The sequence below is a fragment of the Pan paniscus genome, chromosome 12 (assembly GCF_029289425.2).
Source record: "Pan paniscus chromosome 12, NHGRI_mPanPan1-v2.0_pri, whole genome shotgun sequence".
Lineage (NCBI taxonomy): Eukaryota > Metazoa > Chordata > Mammalia > Primates > Hominidae > Pan > Pan paniscus.
The window spans coordinates 28601024-28628494 of NC_073261.2; the positions used below are offsets into that span (position 1 = coordinate 28601024).

General features: G+C 44.2%; 1 protein-coding gene across 7 annotated transcripts in view; it reads left to right on the top strand.

Moving 5' to 3' along the window:
- AFF3 (ALF transcription elongation factor 3) overlaps positions 1-27471 on the top strand; it is a 597738-nt gene that overhangs the window by 518002 nt on the left and 52265 nt on the right. For all 7 annotated transcript variants that reach the window (XM_063594766.1, XM_063594765.1, XM_063594763.1 and 4 more), the window contains one exon: positions 24094-24280. In XM_063594766.1, coding sequence (XP_063450836.1) covers positions 24094-24280 — 187 coding nt within the window. The remainder of the gene's footprint in view (positions 1-24093; positions 24281-27471) is intronic.

Below are 27471 nucleotides of genomic sequence, written 5' to 3' on the forward strand. Positions count from 1 at the left end.
GTATTACATTGCTTTTTAAATAGCTTTGGCAACCTGAAATATGAATTCCCAGGCCCTCAAACTTTCCTTCTGTGATTAATTATAATTAATCCTCTCGCTTGTCATTTCGTCTAGTATCCTGTCATACAACCCAGAAGACACTTTACAAAATTTCAAGCAGGAAATCTCCTGACCATGGTTTAATGTTGATGCTGTTTCCAGGTGTCGTTTATCTTCCTTAAGTAATCCATACACAACCCCTCCAAGAAAGGCCCTCTCTGTGCTCAGCACCAGACATGCTCAGCACCACACATCTTTATGTTGGATGGATAAGAAAGATTGCAAACCTAAGGTTGCCAGATTCAGCAAGTAAAAATCCAGGAACAATGAATAATTCTGTAGTCTAAATGTGTCCCTAATATTGCATATTTTTCATTGTTTATCTGAAATTCAAATTTCACGGGGTGCCCTGTATTTTGCCTGGCAACCCTACGCAAACGATATTTTGATTGAAAGACCGTTAAGAAAAAAGTATTCTCTAAAAGTATTTGATCTTTCTTGGAAATTGCATAAGAAAATGTCAGGATCTTGAAAGACCATCTATATACAAACAGTGGATGCAACTTAAGTCAAAATTCTATCTCGCCCTTCAAGAAAGCTTCCTTGAAAATGAATCTCCTCTCTTTCCAAACAGTAGAATAAGCATCTCACTTCCAGCAGGAGCTGTGCACAACCGTTCCTCCAGATTTTCCACGAGAGACTGTATCTTGTGTGTGTCAAGTGTGTGTGGTGCGTGCTGCAAGCACTGGGCCTGTTTGGAAATCGGTAGGGTGGAGCCGTATGCAGGTCGGAGGCATCTGGCGGAGCTCCCACTTGCTGCCCTCCTGCCTTCGTCTCCGGAGGGCAGACACGAGACTGCCACTTTCTCTGAAGCATGGCTGGCAGCCTCAGCACCCGGCTGGCCTTTGGGCGCTATTTCTAATTTGTATTTTTGCTGAGTTACTTGTGCCAAGGACTGCCTGCTTTGATAAAGTGGAAGCTTTTTCTTGCTGCCATTAAGGAGAATTCCTGACCTATGTCCACGTCTGTGATGAGGCTAAGGAGATTTTTCTATTGACCTCTAATAACAGGAGGCAACGGGCCAGGGCCTCACCTCCTTGCAAGTGGCATTGGACTGCGAGGCTCTTATTAATGGGGCTGCGTGTGGGTGACACTTTCCTTCAAGCTCTGTTTTTAAGCACCATTACTCCCTTGGTTATCACATCCTATTAATTATTCATTGACTGACTTTTCTCCAACAGTAGCTAATGAGGTAAGTTACACAATGGCAATGGTAGTAAATATTATAATATAAAAGCAATTACTGAAGTGGTAGTTTTAATTCAAAATTATTTTAATTACATGGGACTCCAGCTTATTTAAAATTCTGTCTCCATAGAGCTTTCTGTAAGCTTCCCAAACTGTCACCTCCTTGGTTACCTGGAGATAGTCTGGGAAATTTTCTTCCACCTTTCTACTAGCAAGCACCTAGGGGAATTCAAGCAGATAGGTAGCTGGGTAGATGATTGGCAGGAACTGGATGCCTTCAGAAGGCAACAATCCCCAGAACCTTGGAGGTAGCTGTGGCTTGGGCATTTTCTTTTAGAGGAAGACAAAGGTAGAAGCAACCCGGTGGCTCCAGGCAGGAGCAGTGAACTGTGCAGCCTCCCAGGGCCCTGTACGCAGATGGCCTCTTACTTAGTTTAATGCTCTGTGGTTGGCATCTTGAAATCCTTAATAACTTTATCTTTGAATTCGTGTTTTTTAAGTGAAGTCCAGTGGGACAATGGAGCATCTGCCTGGGCTCAGAGCCTTGGCTCCCATGGGTCCCTCTCAGCTGCCAGCTCCAGCCTGCTGCCCTGGCCCCACCTGGCCTTGCCTGCTCCACCCTACACAGTAACTGCTGCTACCCAGCACCCCAGGAGGGCATGGGTGCATGCCAGGTCAGGACAGGGCTCACAGGCCCAGACATGGCACCCGCGTTTTGCCCCAAGCTGACAGCACAAGGGCACATGCAGTGGGTGGCTGGGCAGGGGGACGAGCCTCTCCCCGACCCTAACCCAGAGGCCTCGTGTGTCCCAGTTCAAAGGTTGCAGTCCCCATGGGGATTGTCTTCTCTCCCGTGTCGGTTGGGCCCATGAGACACAGAGATACCTGGCTCAACCTCACTCACCCCAGCCAGGGCATCACACGCCCATCCTGGGCTGGCAGAGGTGGGGAGCTCCTTGCACATGCTAAATTGCAGGGCGAGCCTCCAGATACCTGTGGGATCCTACACTCACCGCATGAGTATTCCAGTGCCCAGAAAGCATGACATTAAGTAGCAAATTAAAATGCCTTGACCAATTGACAGACCATAGAAGAAAGGAGGAACCTTTGTATTTTGAGCGCCTAGGATGGCACTTTTATCTTGCTCTTTGAACAAGGGGCTCTCATTTGCATTTTGCACTGCAAATGATGTGGCAGGTCCTGGCTCCAGGAATGGGGAAGCTGATCATTGCCCTTATTTGGCATCAGGAAAGGCCTATCTTATAAGTTTAAAAAAAAAAAAAAAAGAACCAGAGGTCAACAAAAAAAATTGGAGGTCCCAAATGCATTTTGCTCCTTGGAGTTAACGGAGGCACGTGCTGCCAGGTGTGCTCTGAAGTCTGACTAAATACCTTCCTCCTGTCCTCTCTCCCTTCGACCACCAAAAGTCTCCTGGGAACTCTCTCACTCATCTTTTCTGCAGTGGAAAAAAGCAAGGCTACCTTTGTTCAAAGCACAGTCATTCTGATCAAAGACATGAACCAGAGCTTCCACCGGGAGCTCCCTGTCGGCAAGGACTGTCTCCAGTACATGTCTGAGTCGTCCTGCCTGTGCCCATGCCCAGCCAGGGCCTGACTCTGCATCCACTGACCCCGTGGTCTGAGTTCAATGAAAGAATGGGCTGCAGCCCGGCAGGCCTGCCTTGTCCTCCAGCACTGATGCACAGGTCATTCAGACCCTGCTGGGAGGACTCCATCCAGTCAGGCTGGGCTGGGCTGAGAGTTTTATTGGCCTGTTCTGTGATGTGGTGATTCTTTTCCTTTTAGTGGGCAGCTCATTTCTGGGAGCGAGATTGCTCACATTCTCTGTGATGGTGGAGCTGGGAGTCGCAGAACTCAGACTTATTGGCACCATACTCAGGAATAATAAAGCAAATAAAATTATATTGACCACATTCTAGTTTATTTCATTCCCCCTTCTTTTTCTTACCACCCCCTCTCTGCCTTCTCTCTCTTTGCTCAGCCTGCCCATAAAACAACCTATTTTCAGCAAACCTTAAAGAGACAAAGGCTTGGCTTTGACATTCCTTCCCTTGAATAAAATGTGTTCGTGGTAATTTGCCTCTCATGGGTTGGGCTCATTCTCAGCGTCTGCACGTGGGAGCCATTTTCGATCAGGACCACCTCCCTGAGGGTCCTCTGGGGGCACAGCCTCTGCAGTGCATCAGAATGAGTTGCCATGGTTGGAGGAGAACGCACCCACCCTCGACTCATTTTCCCTCCACTCCAGCAGTGACTGTACCAAAGTGGGGCTGGAGACCCCTGGTCCTGTATTGTTCTCAGCACATCCTAGTTGGTGTAGTCTTATTTAAATTACATAGATTTGCTCATAGAATTTCAGCTTCACACCCTATAGGAAACCAGGCAATCCCAGTCTGTTTTTTCAGCTCTCTTCCTTATCACCCACATATCTAAATAGAAGGGCTGCCTGGTGCTGGATGCTATAAAATTGAAGGAAGGATAAATGGTTCCTCCCCGTGGCCTGCGTCTATTTCAGCTTCCCCCACACAACTCGCCCTGCAAATCCCAGCCTCCTGTTATTCCACCCGCTTTGCCTGGAGCTTGCCCCCTTCTCTCTTTTCCTAGCAAATCCTACTCAGTGTTTCAGGCCCCACTTCCTCCAAGAATTCCTGCCTGGAAACTCTACTCCTCGTTCTTCCCCCTGGCCTCTCAAGTCTTAGAACTAAGAATTAGGACTAGGAATTTTATGGCCGCATTGAGCGCTTGACATACACTGTTTTCTCTTAAACATTATTCTAGGCCCTCCAACTATAAGGACATGATTAACCTTGTGCCTTCTGTCCCCACCACACTCAGAGCAGTACCAGGCACATATGGTTGCAGAGCAACAGTGACAGGCAAGGAGCACTGACCATTCTTCATGGCAGAAAAATCCTCACCCACCTAAACCTGAAATCCAAAATGCTCTGGGTGGACGAGTTCGCAGGCAGATCCCTTGAAGCCACTCTATATACAGCAAGTTAAGAAATCTCTACCCACAGCACAGCATAGCAGACTTAGTTATGATGAGAATTACCTAGACTCCTAGAGGTAGCAAAGCCAGGAATCTGTCACTTGCTCAGCTGTTACACAGCAATGCTGTGTGCGAATTTAGGGAGGAAACCCCAGGCAACTTGTTATAGTCAACTGAAGATTAGCAGGAGTGAATTGTCTGTGACTCTGGCTCCAGGGTTCTCTGGTCTTTTCTTGGCCTCGCCATTGCTCATCAGCCTAAATGGGAGGAACAGAAAGAATTAAAATAGAAATTAACACAGCTTCTAGTTGGAAATTCGGGTTAGGCATCTCTAGGGATAGTAATTTAAAAAACGGTGTGTTAATCTATTTGCATTGCTGTAAAGGAATACCTGAGGCCAGGTAATTTATAAAGAAAAGAGATTTATTTGGCTCATGGTTCTGCAGGCAGTACTGGAAGCATGGCACCAGCATCTGTGTCTGGTGAGGCCTCAGAAAGCTTTCACTCATGGTGGAAGGTGAAGGGGAAGCAGGTGTGTCACATGACAAGAAGAGGGAGAAGAGGAGGAGGTACCAGGCTCCTATAAACAGCCAGCTCTTGCATAAACTAATAAAGTGAGAACTCACTCATTACCTGGGGGAGGGCACCAAGCCATTCATGAGCAATCCTCCCCCGTGACCCAAACACCTCCCACTAGGCCCCACCTCCAACAATGCAGCTCAGATTTCACCATGTGATTTGGACAGGACAAATATCCAAAGTTCCAGAGGGTCTTTGGGGATTTTTGTTTGTTTTTGGAGACAGGTCCTCACTGTGTCACTCAGGCTGGAATGCAGTAGTACAATCATAGCTCAGTGAAACCTCTAACTCCTTTGGCTCAAGTGATCCTGCCACCTCAGCCTCCGAGTAATTAGGACTACAGGTGTGCACCACCACCCCTGGCAAATTTTTTTGGTTTTGCAGAAACAGGGGTCTCACTATGTTGCCCATTCTGGTCTCGAACTCCTGGCCCCAAGTGATCCTCCCACCCTGGCCTCGCAAAGTGCTGGGAATACAGGTGTGAGTCACCACACCTGGCCTGTTTTTTTCTTTTTAATTAAGTATACATTTATCGAAGGGTATTAGAAGTGACAGGGACCACAGAAATCATCTAGTCCAAGCCCATCTCTTCATGTGGGTCACTGAGGCCCACAGTGGGGTTATCAGCACAGCTGTGACAAGAGCCCTGGTGTGCAGGTTCCTAGGCCCAATGCCTCTCTCCTGGAGTCTCAGCTGGGATGACCCACCAAGCCAGCCTGTTGGTCTGGAGCAGATGTCTAGCTAATCTGGTTTGTCTGGAATACCCAGGATCCCATTACTGGAGCAGGCCTTCTGCATGAGGGAGACACCATTGATTGCCTGCTCAGCAGTCACCCATCACTTCCTCACAGAGAACCCGTTTGGGTCACTCTACTCTGAGTGGCCGGGGTCTTCAGGGGAGGTTGGTCATCCTCCATCCTAAGGGGTGACTGTTAATTGGCCTAAGCTAGCATTTGTTGCCTTATTACCCTTGCTGTGGAACTAGCTTAGTCATGGGCATGTGCTGACATTCAAGCCAGTGAGGGGTGATCTACTTAGCAAGGGACACAGGGCAGTAATATCCCTTTCTCTGGACACTGTCATCTGTGTGTGAGAACTGCAGCAGCCATCAGAGGAGTGAGGCGAATCCACCTAAAGACAAGCCAAGGGTGGCAGTGAGGAAAGACAGACGGAGCCCAAGTCCTTGGTGAGGCCCCTGAGCCTCAGAATTACCCAATCCAGGCACGCCCCTCCTTAGGGGCTTCTGATGGTGAGACATGCATGTTCTTACTGTGTTTTCACTCATTTTAATTGTGGTCCCTGTTCCCTGTCACCAGACACAGTCTATCAGCTGTGCTCTGTGGTGCAGCCTTTGAAAAGGATGAACAGCACTCCCTGCAGAAACACCTGAGTAATATTTTACACATTTGCCCTGAGTGTCCTCACCCAGGGAACAAACCCAGCTTGGTTTATGACAGCTAACAAGATCACAGCTTGAGCTGATATGGCCACAAGCCTGTGTCTCAGATGCTGTAATTTGGTTTCCATAAAAATCTTTTTCGCTCATCATCCTTAAGTCTTGTATTCCTTGGTGAGATGCAAATTAAACACCACATGCTGCTGACATTCAGAGCTCACTTTATTTGCTTTAAACACAGGAGAGAAATGGAATTGGTTTGTTCAGACAGAGATTGGGTTAGAAAGAGGGTTTTCAGGAGCCAAATGTGATTCCAGACTAAGATCTGGGCACTGCCATCTCTCTGGGTCCTTGCAGTCTCTCTTGGGAGCTTCCTTTGACCTTGTTCAAAATCAGAGCTGTCTGGGCCGGGCATGGTAGCTCACACGTGTAATCCGAGCATTTTGGGAGGCCAAGCTGGGAGAACTGTTTGAGGCCAGGAGTTCTAGACAACCCTGGTCAACATAGCAAGCCCCTGTCTCTGAATGAATGAATGAATGAATCGATCAGAGCTATCTGTAGCTTTGCACTGAAGCAGCCAGGTTTATGGAAACAAAAGAGGAGACTTCTGAGAGGTCGTGTTGGAAAACTCGCTGTGCAATCTTGTACACACCACTTCCGTTTTCTGGGGAGTTGGACTAGCTGATCTCTTCAATTCCTTCCTGAGAAAACATTTATAATTCTGCAAAATGACCAGATGGGTAATGTGAGTTAATAATGCAGGTAAACTGGAAGAATTCTTACTGGTTAGGCTACTTTGTTGGAAGAAGCATTACAGTTAATAAAAATTAAAGAATAATATTAACTATTAATTGAGCATTTGCTATGTGCTAGGCACTATGTTAAGAATGTTATGAGGCTGGGTGCGGTGGCTCACACCTGTGATCCCAGCACTTTGGGAGGCCAAGGCAGGCAGATCACCTGAGGTCAGGAGTTTGAGACCAGCCTGGCCAACATGGCAAAACTCCGTCTTTACTGAAAATACAAAAATTAGCTGGGTATGATGGCAAGTGTCTGTAATCCCAGCTACTCAGGAAGCTGAGGAAGGAGAATCATATGAACCCAGGAGGCGGAGTTTGTAGTGAGCCAAGATAGCGCCACTGTACTCCAGCCTGGGTGACAGAGCAAGACTCTGTCTCAAAAAAAAAAAAAAAAAAAAAAAGAATGTTATGAGCATTTTCTCATCTAAACCACCTAGCAACACTATGAGGTTGTCATTTTTGTTACCCCTTTAAATGTCAATGAGGTAGCCAAGGCTCAGAGAGGGTAAGTAACTTCCCAAAGGTCATATAGCCAGCGAGCAGAGGCAGTAAAACGTCCACCTGGGTCTGTCTGACTATGCACCATCCTGCCTCACGGGGCAAAATGACCTGATGTGTCCATCTGGGACCAGAAGCCTGGTAATTTATCCCCACTTGTTGGGAAAGTTTCACTCCCGAGAGAACACAGGGTAGTATTAGGAGCCCGAGATCTGGGCTTCAACCTCTCTCCTCCACTAACCTGATATGCAACCTAGAGTGAGTCACTGGACCCCTCTGCTCTGCCTTCTGTAGACATAACTGTAGCTGACTTTTCTACTCCTTTGGTTTGTTGTGAGGCTCAGAGGTGGGACTTGAAAAGAAAATGCCTTGAAAACAGTTAAAGAATCCTATATATTTAAACATCTGTTACTATTAAGCGAAGTCAAGTAAGGACAAGTGACAAAAGAAAAATATAGGTTACCTGAACTACCGCAAAATTAGAAATGTTTGTGTTGTAGCGAATGATACCATCAAGGAAGTAAAAACACAAACCGCAGACAGAGATATATACTGATATACATTGCACAATGTATATCAGATAAACAACTTGTATCCAGAATATATAAAAAATTAATATAACTCAATTATAAGTTTTTAAAAGGCCAAAGGATTTGAATACACATTCTCCAAAGAAAATATGCAAATGGCTAACAAGCACATGAAAAGATACTCAACATCATTTTCCTCTGGGGAAATCCAAATCAAAACCACAGTGAGACACCACTTCACGCCCACTATGATGGGCAGAATGAAAAAGATGGACAATAACAGTTGCCGACAAGCATGTGGAGAAGTTAGAACCCCATGCACTCCTGGTGGGAATGCAAAGTGGTGCAACTGCTTTGGAAAATAGTCTTGCAGTTCTCAAAAGATTAAACTTAGAGTTAACAAAGGACCCAGCAATTCCTCTTTTATGTATATACCCAAGAGAAACGAAAACGTATGTTCACACAAAACTTAGACATGAATGCTCATAGTGGCATTATCCATAGTAGCCCAAAATGGAAACAATCCGACGTCCATCAGCTAATGAAAGGATAAACAAAATGTGGTATATTCATACAATGGAATATTATTCAACCAGGAAAAGCAGCAAAGTGCTGATACATGCTACAGTATAGATGACCCTTGAAAACATTACACTAAGTGAAAGAAGCAGTCACAGAAGACCACATACTTACATCATTCCATGTCTATGAAATGTCTAGAATAGGCAAATTTATAGCTACAGGAAGGAGATTAGTGCTTGCTTAGGGCTGGGGGCAAGGGGAGCTTGGAGTGGGAAGAATGAGAATTGACTGCTGATGGGTACACAGTTTCTTTTCTTTTTTTTTTTTTTTTTTGAGACAGTCTCACTCTGTCACCCAGGCTGGAGTGCAGTGGCGCGATCTCGGCTCACTGCAACCTCCACCTCCTGGGTTCAAGCGATTCTCCTGTCTCAGCCTCCCGAGTAGCTGGGACTACAGGTGCACACCACCACACCCGGCTAATTTTTTTGTATTTTTAGTAGAGACAGGGTTTCACCATATTGGTCAGGCTAGTCTCAAACTCCTGATCTCAGGTGATCCACCTGCCTCAGCCTCCCAAAGTGCTGTTTTCTTTTAAGGAGGATAAATGAGGATAAAAAATGTTTTAAAATTAGATCATGGGATAGTTGTACAATCCTATGAAGATTATAAAATACATTGAATTATATACTTTAAATGGGTGGTATGTAAATTTTATCTTAATAAAGCTGTTTTTTAAAAAAAAAAAAGTCAAAGAGCTCTGGTAGTGTTACTGCCATATGGATTATGGAGTTTCCATGAGGATGGCAGTTTGAGGCCGCACTATCCAAAAGGCCTCCTCGAACTGAAAATATATATGAATAAATGGAAGGACTATTACAAATAAGTGCATGGGTGGCAGGATCTCTAATGGGTTATATTGCCTTAAAATGCTCCCATTGCTTGGGGTAAAAGAGGTGTTCCTCACAGTAGAGCCTTTCTCTTCCAGGATTGAGGTAGGAAGCAAATGGGTTTACAGAGGTGCCCTCAACATGATTTCACCTCTATAAGCAGTCCCTGGGAATCTAACCCCTGAGATTAGGGCTAGAAAGAAGCTCAGAGTATCAGGCAATTCTGGTAGCCCAGAATCTCCCAGCATTTCCCCATAGACCTGGTGCCTGAAAAGCCATTGAGTAGGAGCTTCCCTGCCCATATCCAGCAGCTGCAGTGGCAGGGAGAGCACACAGAGGAAGTTGGAAGCATATGGAAGCTGTGTCCTGCAAGCAGGTCAGATGAAACACTGCTGAGGTTATTCGCTCATCTGGGGCAGCCTGCTCACTCTTGGCAGCTGGAGGGCAATGGCCCCCAACCCCTGGCACGGCCATCCCACCCGCCAGCCAGCCAGCTCAGCCTCCAAAGAGGCAGCGCCTCCCATCCCATGCACCCTGGCTCCCACACGCCCACCAGATGGCAGCCACTCCATCCACGCTTTCAGCTCCCTCTGCCAGGGGAGGAGTTGTCCAAGTGGATGTTCTCAGCTTTCTCATGGCTGGGCCCAGGCCACATGGCAGCTCCCATCCCAGTTGTCGAAGAAGGATGTTGAATTCCCTGCTTGAGGTTCTCTCTGGGCTGAGAAGGGCTTTTCAACTCAGTGTCTCTAGTGGTACCACCTGCCTGAAAGTGTGGAGGCGAGTTGTATCACCAGAAGGCAGCTGCCGCTTGTCACAGTCTCTCAAACAGTGCCCAGGACAGGCGGGAAATGCAGCTGCAAACTGGTCTTGCCAAGCTGTGTGGTGCAGAGGGGACCTGGCTAAGCCAACACAGGGCTTTCAGAGAAGCCTTTTACAGCAGACAAGCCTGGCGTCCTCCAGGGCCCTCCACCATCTGGACTCCCAGCCTAATTCATGTTCGTACATAAAAAGATCGGCAGCCATTTCCATGCTGCCCGGTGACATGTACAGATCTCCAAGAACACTTCCATCTGAAGGACAGGCTAGAGGGCTCTGCCCCATTCAAAGCCCTGGGTCCAGAGAAGACAGCTGTATAGAAACTGTTCTCTGATGGACTTTTAGTATTAAATAAATATATTATTACATTATACTCTGAAAAACTATCAGTAAGCCCAGGAATATTTGGGAACCAATGAATGTCTGTACATTGTTGTATTTTTTCTTTATTTGTGAAATGCCTTTATCTTTGGTGGGGCCACATGTGGGTCTTTATTCAACTGAAAGTAAAACTTGGTTCCCAATATGACCCAGAGCTCCAAGCAATAGCTTTTTTGTCTTGGTTCATCTACAAGAGAAGGTTCTTCACCCATCTGAAAAAGAAAAGCTGATAAATCCAAAAGCAGGGCTGAACCCTGAACAAAAGAAATTGTATTTCTTAGCAAATGTCAGTAGTCAGGTAGTGATGCTATAAACTCAGGAATTCCAAACTAAGAAATGTTTCGAGTGTTAGAACAGATTCCCCAAGCCAAAGCGCCCCTCTAAGCAAGAGAGCACAGGATCCAGCAGCTGGTTAAGAACTAATGGCTTATTGTCATCTATGACATTTTATGGAAGTAACTAGGACCCCACAAGGTGACATCTGTGCTCTCTGGTATCTCAAATTGGGGATCAAGCCTTGTGTCTCAACACTCTTCTTAAATTGGAAGTTGGGCCTCAGCACCTCACTCCCTGATATGTCTGTGTAAATGCCTAATGGGCTGGTCAGGAGGATCTTTGAATTCTTTGGTTTGTAACTGAAAGAGTTCCAGATGCTACAATAGCATCAGCAGTGAAATGTGAGACTTAATTTATGTCCAAGTTTATGGACCTCCTGTATTACTGAGTTTCTCCTCTGCTAAATGTGGCAGGTTCTGTTGACTTTTATTGTTCCCTACGGCCAAAAGAAGGTTTCAGGGCCCTTTGGGATATCACAGTGGTGCATAAGTCTTCTTTATGGCCTAATCCCTTCCCCAGGCCATTCTCTACTCCCATCCCACTCCTGGTTCAGAGTTAATGAGCTGTGCTGCCTGTCCCTCCTCTCACCTTTTCCAAATCGGCTCAAAACAGCTCTAAGGTTCCTGCCCCGGGCTGAAGCTGCTGACCACTGAGGTTTCCACATGTGCTAAGCTATTATACATTCCCATCCTGTTTATTTTTGGACCTAAGTGTAATGTTTATCCCACTGAAATGTCATCAGGTATTGAAAAGCATTCTTCTAAATGACTATTTGATCAAACGAGACTTAAAAACTACTTCAATGATCTATTTAGAAAGTAAGGAAAATAAAAACAGGACATAACAAGGATGATCGCCTGCAACCATGGGTATACTCAGAGGCAGAATGATAGTCGCAAAGGCTGCTATTATTAAGGAAGAGTAAACATAGCTGAAACAAGCATTCAACACAAGAAGTTTGTAAAAGTATTATAAATGAGCATGAAAATGTAGCAGCAAAGCCAGAAAATACTAGAGTTATTATGGTATATCAATCAAAAGCTGTTTCTTTGAAAATAGAAAACTTTTGGCAAATATAATGAAGAAAGAGGAAAAATTTAAAAAGAAGTAATATAATAGATACCATGCTTTTATTATAAGAGAACATTATATAACTTTTATGGTAATAAAATTGAAAATATAAATTAAATAGGATCTTTTGGGAAAAAAATTCAAAAATTGACAAAAGAATTAATGGCCAATAACCAAATAATAAATTGTGAAAGATATCAAAGAATTGCCATTCTAAAAGCTTCTGAGATTAGATGGTTTTATTGGTGACAAATTATTTTAAACTTTCAAGGAACAGATAACTTTCATATTACTTAACGTTTCCCAGAACACTGTGAAAAGGTAAAACACTATCCAATTTATACTTTTAAGCTAAAACCATCATGATACAAAACCTGCCAAAAATCTCCCCCAAAATGTAAAATCTGTAAATGTAAATATTAAGTTCCCCTGTGAATATCAACCCCCTAAACTCCTAAATAAAATGCTAGCAAGCTAAATTCAGTAATACATGAATAGTCATTTTCCACAATCACGTAGACTTGAAAATGGTGTCATGTGTTTTATTGGTGAAAAGAAAATGAGAATTTTGAAAATACAGAAAAGTTCAAAAACCAGTTAATCCCCATAATTCCACCATCCAAAAATATCCACAGTTAACATTTGAATATCCTTCCAGCATTTTTTTCCTCTGTGTGTATATTTTTACATAACTGTGATCATGCTGCTTTGTAGCCCACACACTGGCAGGGAAAGACCACACACTTACACCCTGTGAGTTTAGATGAGGTCCCCGGCTTATTTAGCCAAGGTCACGGGAATGACTGAGGCAGAGGTGCTCCCACAGAGCTGGAACAGGTGCGCCGTGCACCGGCTCAGATTCCAGGTGCCCCAAGAGGCTCTAACTCAATCTTGAGCAAAACCCAGCATCAGCAAAACCCTATCCTCTCCCAGGGAAAAAGCAAAGTCAACACTTAGATATTCCAATCCATTTCTCTGTCCCCAGCTAACTGGAATCCTGGAAAGCCCATTACCTCACAGATATACCGAGAGAATGTTTCACTATGAACATAACATTTAAAGCACTCAACTTTCTATCCTTAACATTTTTTACAGCCTCATTTCATTTGAGTCATTTTTCTCACGAGGCTCTGTACATTCTTGGTAACATGTCCTTTTCAGGTTTGGTATACACCCTTGTAAAATCTGAGCTTAATTCTCATAATAGCAGTTTTTAAATGAATGAATTAATGCCTAATTTGACTAGGTGATAAAATGGGCAGGAACTATAGCAGAGACTTTTGTAATTGTTTCATTCGTCAGCTTTTGAGATAATTAACTAGAGCTGGAGGTTGGAAGTATTGAGAGAGGGTTCCTTTCTACTTGCTAAATACCAAGTGGGTGGTTGCCTGTTCTGGGACAAGGTGTTAATGCACTTTTTCCTCTTCCTCCTGCTAAGTACAGCTAAACTCCATGGATGTTACATATAAAACAAACATAACAAGGCTGAAAGGCGGGGAGAAGGCAAATCAGCTTGGGCCTTCGGGCCTGAGGAAAAGACATGGTGGTGACTTCCCCAGGTTTCCTTTTTTCCTTGTATAGCACAGAGTGGATGCTGGAGAAGCTGGCAACCTGGCAGCAGGCACAGACAGAAGCCACAGGAAAGCCAGTTCTCTGTAGTGAAAGGGTCAGGAAATTCATATCCTAGCAAGAAGAAATTTTTTTTTTTTTTGAGATGATATCTCACTCTATCGCCCAGGCTGGAGTGCAGTAACGCAACCTCAGCTCACTGCAACCTCCCCCTCCCGGGTTCAAGCGATTCTCCTGCCTCAGCCTCCCAAGTAGCTGGGATTACAGGCGCGCGCCACCACACCCAGCTAATTTTTGTATTTTTAGTAGAGATGGGGTTTTACCATGTTGGCCAGGCTGGTCTCGAACTCCTGACCTCAAGTGATCCACCGGCCTCGGCCTCCCCAGTGTGTTGGGATTACAGGTGTGAGCCACCGTGGAAAACTTGTAGACAATAACCACCCTATTCCGGACAAACACCATGGGGGGAAAAAAAAACTGTGGCCCCCCTCTCCATCAGCAAAGCCTGAGTGGGGAGCTTAAACTTCTACCTTTGCACAACTGTAGGGAGACAACCCTCCCTTCCCCTGCCAACATCGCATTAGTGGAGGCCTGCAAAAACAAGCAATAATTTTTAAAAATCAAAGTATTATAATACCAAAAACGTTCAGAATACAATAGAAAATCACTCATCATACCAAGAACCTGGAAAATCTCAACTTGAATGAGAAAAGACAATCCACAGATGCTAATACTGAGACCAACACAGATGTTGTAATTATCTGACAAGCATTTTAAAGCAGCCATCATAAAATGCTTCAGTAAGCAATTAAAAACAAGCTTGAGACAACTGAAAAAGTAGGGGGGGTCTCACCACAATAATACAGAAAATACAAGGAAAAGGCAAATAGAAATTTTAGAACTGAAGAATTCAATAACCAAAATTTGAAAAACTCAATGGATGAGCTCAACCGCAGAATGAAGAGAACAGAGGGAAGAATTACTGAACTTGAAGATGGAACAAGAGAAATTGCCTGATAGGAACAACAGAGAATAAACAGACTGGGGGGTAGAGAAGGACAGAGCCCCAGGGACCTGCAGAACTGTAAGAAAAGATCTTACATGGGTGTTATCAGAGTTTCAGAAGGACAAGAGAAAGAGTGAGGCTGGAAATTATCCAGAAAGTATTCAAACTCATAATGGCTTTAAAAATGCCAAATTTTACAAAAGACATAAACCTACAGACTCAAGAAGCTAACAAATCCCAAACAAGGTGAACTCAAAGAAATCCCCACCCAGACTCATCAGAGTCCAATTCTGAAGACAAAAGACAAATCTGAAAGTCCCGGAAGCAGTGTCCCAGAGAAATGGACGTTTACATCCACATAAAAACCTATACAGAAATATTCATATCAGCCTTATTCTTAACAGTCCAAAACTGGAAGCAGCCAGAATGTCCCTCATTGGGTGAATGGTTAAAAAACAGAGGAACCTTTAAAGGTCCGTACCATGGAATCCTACCCGGCAATAAAAAGAAACAAGCTATGGATATATTAAAAATCATGGATGGCTCTCATGACATTGTGTCGACTGAAAAAAGGCCCATCTCAAAAGGACACTTACTATGAATAAATTGTATCTCAGTAATTTAGTTTAAAAAAGAACACATAACTATGTGATTCTGTTTCTATAACATTCTCAAAATGACAGCATTTTAGAGACGGAAAACAGATGAGTGGTCACCAGAGATTAGGAATGGTAGAGGGCAGAGGTCGGCGTGAATGCTCCTTAAAGGGTGTCATGAGGGAGACCTTTATGGTGATGGGACAGTTCTATATTTTAATAGTGGTGGTGGTTACATGAATCTATGTCAAGCGCGTCTGTGTGAAGAGACCACCAACAGGCTTCGTGTGAGCAGCAAGGCTGGTAAGCAGTGGAAAGTTACAGTTAAAGGTGGTTATCTATTCTCAGCAGAGGAGGGGTCACAAGGTGCATGGTGGGGAGATGATGGAACTCATTGTCCAGAAGAAGAATGTCACGAGGTCGATCAGTCAGTTGGGGCAGGGCAGGAACAAGTCATCATGGAATGTTGTAAGGTTGGTCAATCAGTTAAGACAGGAGCTGGCTGTTTCACTTCTTTTGTAGTTTTTTATTGCCTCAGGCCATCTAGATGTATACACGCAGGCTTGGGCTCAGAGGCCTGGCAATCTATACATGTGATAAAATTACGAGGAACTATATATTGTGCCATTGTCAGTTTTCTGGTTTTGGTATTGTACTGTAGTTACATAAGATTTAACCTTGGGAGTAACTGGGTGAGGGGCACAAGAACGATCTCTGTACTATTTTTCTTGCAACTTCCAGTAAATCTGTATTTATTTCAAAATAGAATTTTTTAAATAAGTGGACTGATCCATCAATCAACAAGTGGATAAAGAAAATGTGGTGTATATATATACCATGGAATACTATTCAGTCATGAAAAGGAATGAATTAATGACATTTGCAGCAACCTGGATGGGTCTGGAGACTATTATTCTAAGTGAAGTGACTCAGGAATGGAAAATCAAACGTCATGTGTTCTCACTCCTAAGTGGGAGCTAAGCTGTGAGGATGCAAAGGCATAAGAATGATACAGTGGACTTTGGGGATTTGGGGGAAAGGTGGGAGGGGAGTGAGGGATCAAAGACTACAAATTGGGCTCAGTATATACTGCTAGGGTAATGGGTGCACCAAAATCTCATAAATAAATGCTAAAGAACTTATTCATGTAACCAAATGCCACCTGTTCCTCCCCAAAACCTATGGAAATAAAAAATTTTTTAAAAATGCTAAGGTTAAAAAAATAAAGAAAAAAATACAAAATGGTGTTTGGTAACTGCTCTGTCTATGGAGTAGCCATTCTTTTATTCCTTTACTTTCTTAATAAACTTGCTTTCACTTTAAGAAAAAAAAAGGTGGGCTGAGGAAGTGAGAGTGTTTGGTTCACCCCTTGTTTGTCCCTGGCCCTGCTAGTCTAAATTCCTGAGCGGGTAAAACTTCTTCTGGTTGTGGTCTCTACATTTTTCTATTTTATATTGAGCCATCTCAAAACGTGTAATAATGGGACATAGATCAGAGGTCTCAGAATGGTGCCCCACAGGCCTCTTCTTACCCACATGTGTTTTCTTTACCAAATGTGTTTCATTGCTAAAATACAATGAAACTTTTCATTGTTAAAACTTTTCAAATTAGTTACCAGCATTTTAAAATCAGGAGATTTGATATAAACATAAGGATTTGGGGCTTCATGTGAAAAAAAATCAAAAGATTTGGTAATAATGAGCTCTTGTTTCCAGGTACAGAGATAGGCTAGCCTGGAGAAGCAGCATTCGACCTAGTGGGATTCTCCAGTTTGGTTCCTTCCCCCCGGCTGGGGAGCTGAGGGTCTACTGCCATTTATAATGTTACACATTTGTTTTGCTTATACCTGAACACTTCACTCATGGATGCTACTTGTGTGGCCCCCGTGGGTTCTCAATTTTCAACCTGATACGTATGTAAATGATAGCATTCTAAAGTTACCAGTTTTAAGAACTCCTGCATATTCCCAAGGGAACAGAAAAAAATACATTGCATGGATAAATTAGATGATTCCAATCCTTAACGTGGTAAGGGCTGCAATAGAGAAGTGGGCAGTGTGCTAGAGGGACTCAGAGGAGGAAACATCATTGATGCCTAGGGGAGCTGGGAAAACCTTTACAGAGTAGGGAAACATAGCCACTCAGTCCTGCAGAGGGAGTAGGAGGTAACGGTAACTCAAAGGAAAAAGGGAGAAAGGACTTTCTGGCACAGAAAATAGCATATGCAAGGGCACCCTGCTGGAAACAGACCCAGCCTGTCCAGACGCTGAGAAATGTATTATTGCCAAGGTTTAGGGATAGACCCATTGAGGTGAAGCTGGAAATCTGATTGAGACCAGACCCTGAAGAGCTTCAAAAGCCAAGTTGTATAGAGAAATCATTCTTGGAAGTGTTGCAGAACAAACAATTACATTTCAGGATAGAAGCAACAGTCCTGCCAGTTGGGTTTTTTTTGGACGACAATTCTTAGCAATAGCAAACCTCCTCAATCCCGCATTTACCATTTTTACTTATCATGTGGTATGGTTTTAGATGAATTAATATCAATAGTGATGCTATTAATAAAGGAATACTGTTGCCAGGACACTGGTTACGGTTTGGATATCAAGCATGTGTTCTCAAAGAGTGTTGAAGAGGAGGAGCAAACATTATTATTCAGTCAATCCCAGTGGAGTGCCCACAGCATGTGTGGTGCGATGTGGGCACCACAGCTGTCCACACAGCAACAACCAGGCAGAGAGCCTCTCTCTAAGTTACTTGTCAGTTAAAAGTGTGTGGACAATTTTGGATATGTATTCAGGCCCCACAATACACTTGGCAGGCAGGAGCACCCTTGACTGTGAGATCCAAGATTTTGTCATTTTGGTTCCAGGTCTTTTTTTTTTTTTTTTTTTTTTTTTGAGACAGAGTCTCACACTGTCGCCCGGGCTGGAGTGCAGTGGCACAATCTCGGCTCACTGTAACCTCCGCCTCCCAGGTTCAAGCAATTCTCCTGCCTCAGCCTCCCGAGTTGCTGGGATTATAGGCGCCCACCACCACACCCAGCTAATTTTTTGTATTTTTAGTAGAGATGGGGTTTTACTGTGTTGGCCGGGCTGGTCTCAAACTCTTGACCTTGTGATCTGCCTGCCTCAGCCTCCCAAAGTGCTGGGATTACAGGCGTGAGCCACTGCACCCAGCCTCCAGGTCTTTTCTTTTACGATCTGCATTCAGGCTTAGCCAAGGCCAGATTCCAAAAGGAAGGTGTCATCACAGCCATAGGAAGAAACACACCAAGCAGATCATTTAGAGAAAGCTGGACCCCTCTCAAAGGTGTATTTGGCTCTGACCACTCACAAAACCAGCCAAACATTTCATGAAGTCAAAATGCAAAAAGTAAACAAACCATCCAAGAGGGAACTGTGCTTAAATTATAGCAGATGAAACTTGAGTACATTTAAAGAAATATTCTCAGAAGGGAAGAAGTCTGTCTTAAAGGTTGCTGAAGTACTCTTTTTTTTTTTTTTTTTTGTGAGACGGAGTCTTGCTCTGTCGCCCAGGCTGGAGTGCAGTGGCGCAATCTCAGCTCATTGCAAGCTCCGCCTCCCGGGTTCACACCATTCTCCTGCCTCAGCCTCCTGAGTAGCTGAGACTACAGGTGCCTGCCACCACGCCTGGCTAACTTCTTGTATTTTTAGTAGAGACGGGGTTTCACCATGTTAGCCAGGATGGTCTTGATCTCCTGACTTCGTGATCCTCCCGCCTCGGCCTCCCAAAGTGCTGGGATTACAGGCGTGAGCCACCGCACCCGTCCTGAAGTACTTTTAAATATTTTTTAATTGGAAAAGTGACATTATAACCTTCTCAAAAGATTCAATCTCTTTTTTTAAAAAAAAACTCATTAACCCAGTGTTGGATTTTTTCTCTTTACTTTTTCATTTAGTAATCACACATGAACACTTATTATGTGCCAGGCACTGTGCTGAGCTTTGGTGACACAAAGACTTTTATTCCGTGATCTCAATAATGTTTTCTGGCTGCTGTCAAATGGCACCGTGTTCATGAGATGGCACTGGGTCCAAGAACTTGGTAGGTAGCATGCTAAAAATTGTCCAAGCCTGTGTCATCATGTCAACCAATCCATGTTATCATTTCAGGAAAAAATCCACTATAATATATATGTTTTTTTTTACAGGGCCTTGCTGTCACCCAGACTGGGGTGCAGTGGCACAATCATGGTTTACTGCAGCCTTGACCTCCCAGGCTCAAGTAATCCTCCTGAGTAGCTGGGACCACAGGCACATGCCAGCACACCCAGCTAATTTGTTTTTTTGGTAGAGACAGGGTCTCACTATGCTGCCCAGCCTTAAGTTAATTTTTTTAAAGCATCTTTGGTATGTAAACATGAAAACCAATTGGCACACCAAAGTTTTCAGTTTGCAATTTTAAATATATAAAGCCTAGGCTGGGTGCAGTGGCTCACACCTGTAATCCCAGCACTTTGGGAGGCTGAGGTGGAAGGATTGCTTGAAGCCAGGAGTTCAATACTAGCCTAGACAACATAGAAAGATCCTGTCTTTATAAAAAAATACACAAATTAGCCGGGTATGGTGGTACATGCCTGTAGTTCCAACTACTTGGGAGGCTGAGGAGGGACGATTGCTTGAGTCCAGGAGTTCGAGGCTGCAGTGAGCTATGACCACTACTGCACTCCAGCCTGGGCAACAACAAATTCTATAGACGTATGTATATGTGTGTGTTTGTGGCTTAGCCGAGTCCATCCTTTCACTAGCACTCGTCTGCAGGGAATGCCATTCCTGGCTTCCTCATCTTGGCTCTGCCACCCTCACTGCTGCAGCTGCTCCACGATGGGTAAAGCAGCTGCAAGCACCCGTGGTGGGAACAGTCACTACACTGAGGCCAGAATGGTCAGCTGACCCCAAGGCCCCATGCAAAGATGGGTTAGAGGAGTTGCCTTTGTGGAAGTGGGGAGAGTGATCTTGATCCCACAACTGGAGCTACCAGCGACCTTCCAGGAAAGTCTGCCCCCATCTTTGCTATGATTGTTTCTGGATATTATACATACTCTACCGGGACCATTGAAACATGAATATATTTAATCCAGACATCATAAATTTCACAACCCTTACAAGTAAAGTATGAAGAAAAACCTAAACTCTTGGCTCTCTCAGCTGTTTTAAAAACAAATAATAGTTAGGCCAGTAAAACTGTCATTTTAAGTGAATTTCGTAATTTAAGAAAGGAAAACATTAACGTATAAGGCTTTTCTGCCAATGTAATTCAGATCGGAGATGCTGCCTCCTTGGGCTAGTGTGCCTCATCACTTCAGGACCGCAGCCATTAAAGGCAGGCAGCATGGTAACTGTTGAATGGGCGCTTTCCCAGAAATTAAAGTGCCAGTTTTCAAAAGACAGTCACTTTGTGGTGCAAGCCACAAGGAATCCCACACACCTTGCTGCCTCTGCTGTACACGCAAAGCCCAGAGCACACAGAACCAGCATCACATGTTTTTTGTTGAGTGAAAGCAGATAGAATGTACTGATTGGTTTTCTATGATGTCCAATGGCTTTGATCACCAATCAGAATGTTCTTTATTCATCTTCATTTGCTAATCTTTGGCAGATGTCACTCCGGAGGGTGACAGAGAAACACATATCTTTCCTCCACATCTATGTCCCCCAACCCCATCCTTCTAACAAGGAAGCTTTTGAGCCATGTGTTGTTTTGCTTTTTTATTTTTGTGTGTTTCCCCCCAGTGTTTTGGATGTTTTGGGACCCACCAAAAAACAATTTTTTTAAGTTAAGGGGCACCTGTGCAGGATGTGCAGGTTTGTTCCATAGGTAAACGTGTGTCATGGGGGTTTGTTGTACAGATTATTTCATCACTCAGATATTAAGCCTGTACCCATTAGTTATTTTTCTGACCCTCTGCCTCCTCCCATCCTCCACCCTCCAATAGGCCCCAGTGTGTGTGGTTCCCTTCTCAGTGTCCATGTGTTCTCATCATTTAGCTCCCACTTATAAGTGAGAACGCGTGGCATTTGGTTTTCTCTTCCTGCATTAGTTTGGTAAAGATAATGGCCTCCAGCTCCATTCATGTCCCTGCAAAGGACATAATCTTTTTTTTTTAAATGGTTGCATTGTATTTCATGGTATATGTGTACCACATTTTCTTTATCCAGTCTGTCATCGATGGGCATTTGAGTTAATTCTGTGTTTTTGCTGTTGTGAATAGTGTTGCAGTGAACATACGCGTGCATGTGTCTTTATGATAGAGTGATCTATATTCCTTTGGGTATATACTCAGTAATGGGATTGCTGGGTTGAGTGATATTTCTATCTTTAGGTCTTTGAGGAATCGCCACACTGTCTTCCACAATGGTTGAACTAATTTACACTTCTACCAGCAGTGTATAAGGGTTCCTTTTTCTCCACAACCTCACCAACACCTATTATTTTTGGATTTTTACGTAATAGCCAATCTGACTGGTGTGAGATGGTATCTCAGTGTGGTTTTGATTTGCATTTCTCTGATGAGCAGTGATATTGAGCTTTTTTCTATATGCTTTTTGGCCACATGTATGTCTTCTTTTGAAGTGTTTGTTTATGTCCTTTTCCCACTTTTTAATGGGATTGTTATTTCTTGTAAATTTGTTTAAGTTCCTTATAAACGCTGGATATTAGAGCTTTGTCAAATGCATAGTTTGCAAAAATTTTCTCCCATTCTTTAGGTTGTCTGTTTACTCTGTTGATAGTTTCTTTCGCTGTGCAGAAGCTCTTTAGTTTAATTAGATGTCACTTGTCAATTTTTGCTTTTGTTGCAATTGCTTTTGACGTCTTTGTCATGAAATCTTTGCCCATTCATATGTCCTGAATGGTATTGCCTAGGTTGTCTTCCAAGGGTTTTATAGTTTTAGTTTGTAAATTTAAGTCTATAATCTATCTTGAGTCGATTTTTGTATATGGTGTAAGGAAGGGGTCCAGTTTCAGTCTTCTGCATATGGCTAGCCAGTTCTCCCAGCACCGTTTATTAAATAGGGAATCCTTTCCCCATTGCTTGTTTCTGTCAGGTTCTACAGACTATTAACATGGATCCCAGATGTTCATGTTCAGTCAGAATTCAATCGTCCTTTTTTTATGATTCCAATGACAGTAACCATCTCGATTCAGCCAACAGGAAAGACAGATTTTTGTTCATAAGGAAGGAAAGAAATATTACAGCCCCTGAGCTCTAACTGTGCCTTGCCCTACTCTGTCTTAAGATCCAGGATTCCTCACTCAATTCTAGACACAAATAACAGGCTGGAAAAGAAATCGCTGCAGCTCAGGCAAGGCATAAATGTGCAGATGTTGTCTGCTGCTGAAGAATTTTGTCAGACAATCAGTGTGGACCGTGACATTGGTGGAAGAAATGAAAACCCCACTAGGGAAAGTTATGTTCACACTCTGGTTCCCCTAACCCTGCCGTTCCAAGAGGTGCTTTTATTTTTAGATCCCCTGCAAGATAGTTTCTTGTCTGGTGGTTTTTATAGAAACAAAGCTCCAATGAGTATTACCTCCATCCCCACCCCCATACCCAGGATTTATGAAAGTCCTCTTTGGGCAAAGCACATATCAAAGATTTAAGGGATGGGTGAAACAAGTCCTTTACCATGTCCAGGCTGCTTTGCACTTGAGACCATAAAACCCCCACAAGCTCCCTGGCCCCTGGCCTTCACTGATGCTCGGTCCTATAGAAGCACTGGTCACAGTTGGAAGCAGTTTGCTGACTCAACATACAAGAGTGACCGGCATTTTTGGTATTTAGAGCTTGACCTCAAAAGAACACATTATGGTGTGTTTCAATTTTGTTAATAAAGCGCTTTGAAGATGTTGAATATTATGTGAGTACTGAAATTTTCTTTTCTGCTCAAACACTTTCTGGGTGGATGTATGCTATTTGAATTTTTATGGTTAATTAATTACTATCGGAAAGCATCAGTCAATTTTTCTTGTTATCTTTGAGTATGTAATGACTTTCTGGCAAATTTCAGCATGGATATAAACATCAAGTATAAATGTGAAATGCAGCTCCTATAAGTCACAGCACCGGGATTGAATTTTAAAGTCCGGAATATACGAAAGTGTGTCAGTGAGGGATCTTCAGTTCTCTAGGAAAGGGCTCAAAGGAAGGTTACAGTTTATAACAACATCCCAGCACCTGTAATCGCTACAGCACTCAACAACAGGTGGGAAAAGGGAGGAAGCAAGACATGAACTTGGACAGTCCCTTGGTCTCTGGAACCTTCCAGCAGGTCATGAAAGCTCAGAGCAGAACGCCGTGCCCTTCCTGACAGCCCTCTGCCTAATCCCTGCCATCATGCTGCATTTTCCCTCTAGGGCAAAAATAAAGCAGTCCTTTTCATGCTTTGCAAAATAGTTCAAGCTTTTTGGATTTCCTTGCATTTTTGTAGATGATTGGATTTGGGGATGCATTTGAAAAGCCATTCCCAGAACAGCAGCAAAATGGAAACAGCCATTTGGATGTTATACCACCTTCCCTTCCAAAATGGCCACACGAATAACCAGTGCCCGACTACCAAGGGGCACCAACTTCACCCCCAATTTTATTTCTGTATATGAGTTGCTTTAACCTTTAGGATGACTTTGACCTCGACGCCTGCTCTTTGAGTTCCAGGTCATGGTTGACAGATGTGTAGGCTGCGTGCCTCCTCCCTCTTTAGGGTGCATGACAGCTTGGTGGTGTTTTCCTGTTTGCTCACTTGGCTTTCCTTCCCTCTCCTTCCCGGGGGCCTCGCGGGCTGGCAGCGCCGTGGTCCAGCAGCCCAACTGCAGAACCTCGGTGCCTTCCAGCAAGGGCAGCAGCAGCAGCAGCAGCAGCGGCAGCAGCAGCTCCTCCAGCGACTCAGAGAGCAGCTCCGGATCTGACTCGGAGACCGAGAGCAGCTCCAGCGAGAGTGAGGGCAGCAAGCCCCCCCACTTCTCCAGCCCCGAGGTAAGCGCTGCCTGGCTCAGGCCTCTCCTCTGCCCACTTCTCTCTCTATGAGGATAGCAAGTCCGGGCATTGTCACTGTCACACTGCTGCAGGTCTCCTCCCTCCTGCAGACCCCAAGCCAGGTGCTGGACAGGAGGAGGCTGTGGGCTTCGGGCTCCACATTTTCCCCCTCCTCACAGTCTCCTAATTTCACAGGTTCCTTTGAAGTACAGAAACATCAACTTTCATTGCCCCCAGATTCTCTCTTGACTTCCAGAAATTTCCAAGTATGCTATAAACATCACTGACAGGAAATAACCTATGGCTCAGGTCTCCCTTGGGGTCAGCCAGGGCAGTCGCTGGACAGAGCCACTCACCGCCTGGGAAGTGTGACCACCCATAAATCACAGGGAAAGGGGTTTTATGGGTTGGACATGGTCAGATTCTTACCTTTTTGCGGTTTGTCACGGATCAGAAGAAGAAGGGCTATAAATATTAATAAAACCTTCTTAACTGTGTTTTCTTTGTGAAAATAGAAAAAGAAAAATTAGCATCACCCTACAAAAAATGATGAAACCTTTTATAGCTGTGATGAGTATCTATGTGGAAGATTTAGGTGCCTCCTATAAAAACATTAGAAGGTACCAATAAAAACCATTGCTGTTTCTACTTTAAAGTAGGAAGGGGAAAATTAAATAGTAATTCAGAGCATGAAGATTCTTGGGAGAGGGCTGAGAGAAACTTCCCCAGGCTGCAGAGCTCTAAGGGTAGACTCTAATTTCTAAACAAGGAATAAAATAGAGTTTCTTCTTGAGTGCGTAAACATTTGACATGACTAATGATTGTCAGGTTTAATTTCTTACTTACAGCCCTCTGTACCATTTGGGGGGGCCATATTCCTAAATAGGCTCTGAAATGAAACTAAACCCACTTCTACAAACCATCTCAGTGGGAGGGGAGCACCTTAATGGGCCCGATCAGCATCCCCGTGTCCAGCTTTTATAGCAGTGCCTTGGATGTTATCACACCTGAAAGCAGTGGTTCCATCTCAGGTTCACAGAGTGGCTCTTCAGTTCCTTCAGGTTTTTCCCCTCCCTACTTCTTTCAGGAGGCTGAGGCTTTTTGCAGGATCACTGTGAAATCGGGGACTTTCTTTTTCCCCACACTGCTCATTTTCTCCTCAGCACCTTTCTGCCCTGGCTCAGGACTCTCCATTCATCCTGAACCAAGCCGTCTCTCCTTGCTCTCCTTCCCATGAGGTTCAGTCTCTGCCTCTCCATCTGTCCATCTATATCTATCCATCTATTTATCCATCTATCAATCTCTGTATGAGGGGAAGGCTCTTAGCAACATTAACCTATGAAAGCCTTATGGTAACATAACCCTGGCTTTTCCCAGAAACTAAATTATTATTCCTTCAGCATAATTCCATTTACTCATTCATTCATTCATTTACTCATTCAGAATTCATTCAACAAATATTTACTGAGCATCAGTCACACAGTACTTGGCCCTGGAATACACAATTATATGACAAAAAATGTCCCTATCTTCATAGAGCTGACATTCTAATGGGGATAATTCAAAATGAAAAAAATGCAGGAGTTAAATGAAGTAGAAGAGTTAAGCAGGCTTCTTTAAAGCCTGCTTTATGCTATACTTTGTGGAGAAATTCTGGAATATTTAGTTATAAGAAATAACTGCGTCCCAGGGACAGTGCAAGGACAGGGCAGGCAGTGAGGATATCCAAAAACTGTTTGTGTCTGTGAAGATCATCCATCCAGGCTCCTCCTTGTGGCTTTGCAGGTTAAATTCATGAATGTTCAGGCTTATTTTCATCCTGAAATGTAGGTCCTAGAGCTCCTGTGTTGGCTGGAACCTCGTTTAAGACCAGTACAGTTGGCCGGGCGCAGTGGTTCATGCCTGTAATCCCAGCACTTTGGGAGGCCGAGACAGGTGGATCATGAGGTCAGGAGTTCGAGACCAGCCTGACCAACATGGTAAAACCATGTGTCTACTAAAAATACAAAAATTAGCTGGGTGTGGTGGTGGGCGCCTGTAATCCCAGCTCCTCAGGAGCCTGAGGCAGGAGAATCGCTTGAACCCTGGAGGCGGAGGTTGCAGTGAGCCAAGCTCATACCACTGTACTCCAGCCTGGGTGACAGAGCGAGACTCCGTCTCAAAGAAAAAGAAAGAAAAAAAAAAAAGAGCAGTACAGTTATAAAGTGCTTTAAGCAAATGCTTTCTAAATGTCACTGAGATAATTACAAAGACTTGAACTCTTGGGTGATGAAAGGAGGCTCTTGTCATTTCTTCCAGCAGCTATCAGAGGCCCCTCACTAAGGAGAGGGGCAAGAGCCTCCTAAAGGAGTCAGTCCTAAAAGTTTAAGTCACCTGAGGCCATGTGTGGTTTTGGATTCCTGGCTTCCCTACACAGAGGACTGCAGAGGCAGCAGGTGATGTGTTAGCCACGCTGCACGTTCGTTCTTTCTGCAGGAAAGAAATGTATTTGGTGGAATAAAAGTAAAGTTATTTTAACACTTTTCCTAAGGATAATACAGACACACACACCCTTTAGAAAGAAAATGAGTTTGCAGACTGCAAATGGCAAAGGCGGGAAGTAACATCACCCTGTGTGTCCTCCGCAGCTGTGCTGCCTGATCTGGCGGAGCTGGCCCAGGTCACCTTACAGAGAGCAGTAAGACTCCTTTTCCTGAACCCCACATGACAGTCAGGCTCTTCATAGCCATGCACCTCACATTCCGCTGCTCAGACCAGTTTGTGCTGCTTTGAAGCAGAACGCCTCTGTTCCTCACTCCCCTGCTGTAACATCCTGCTATGGGCGTAGGAGGCGCCCTGTATTCTCCCCACCATGTCCCAGCACTCAGAAAACCCACTGGGCTCAGCTGAGTTGCGTAGGAGATGTTCTTTCTGGCTGTGTGTGTTGAGAGCCAATTTGTTTCACGTAAATCACTGTAGTATGGTAATGCCATGTTCCCGCGTAGCATGGAGGGGCCCTCTCTGTGGCATGATGTGGGCTTCATTGGTCTCAGACAACTTTTTCTCACCGGAGTCTAATCTGCTTTCTGGGCACTGTACAGCCTCTTATACCAGAGCTTTGCAGGAGAAGTTGCTTTTGCACTCAGCTAACACGTTGACCCCACACACGGAACTCCCTCGGCCTTTGTTGTACAATATATATTACGTGGAGG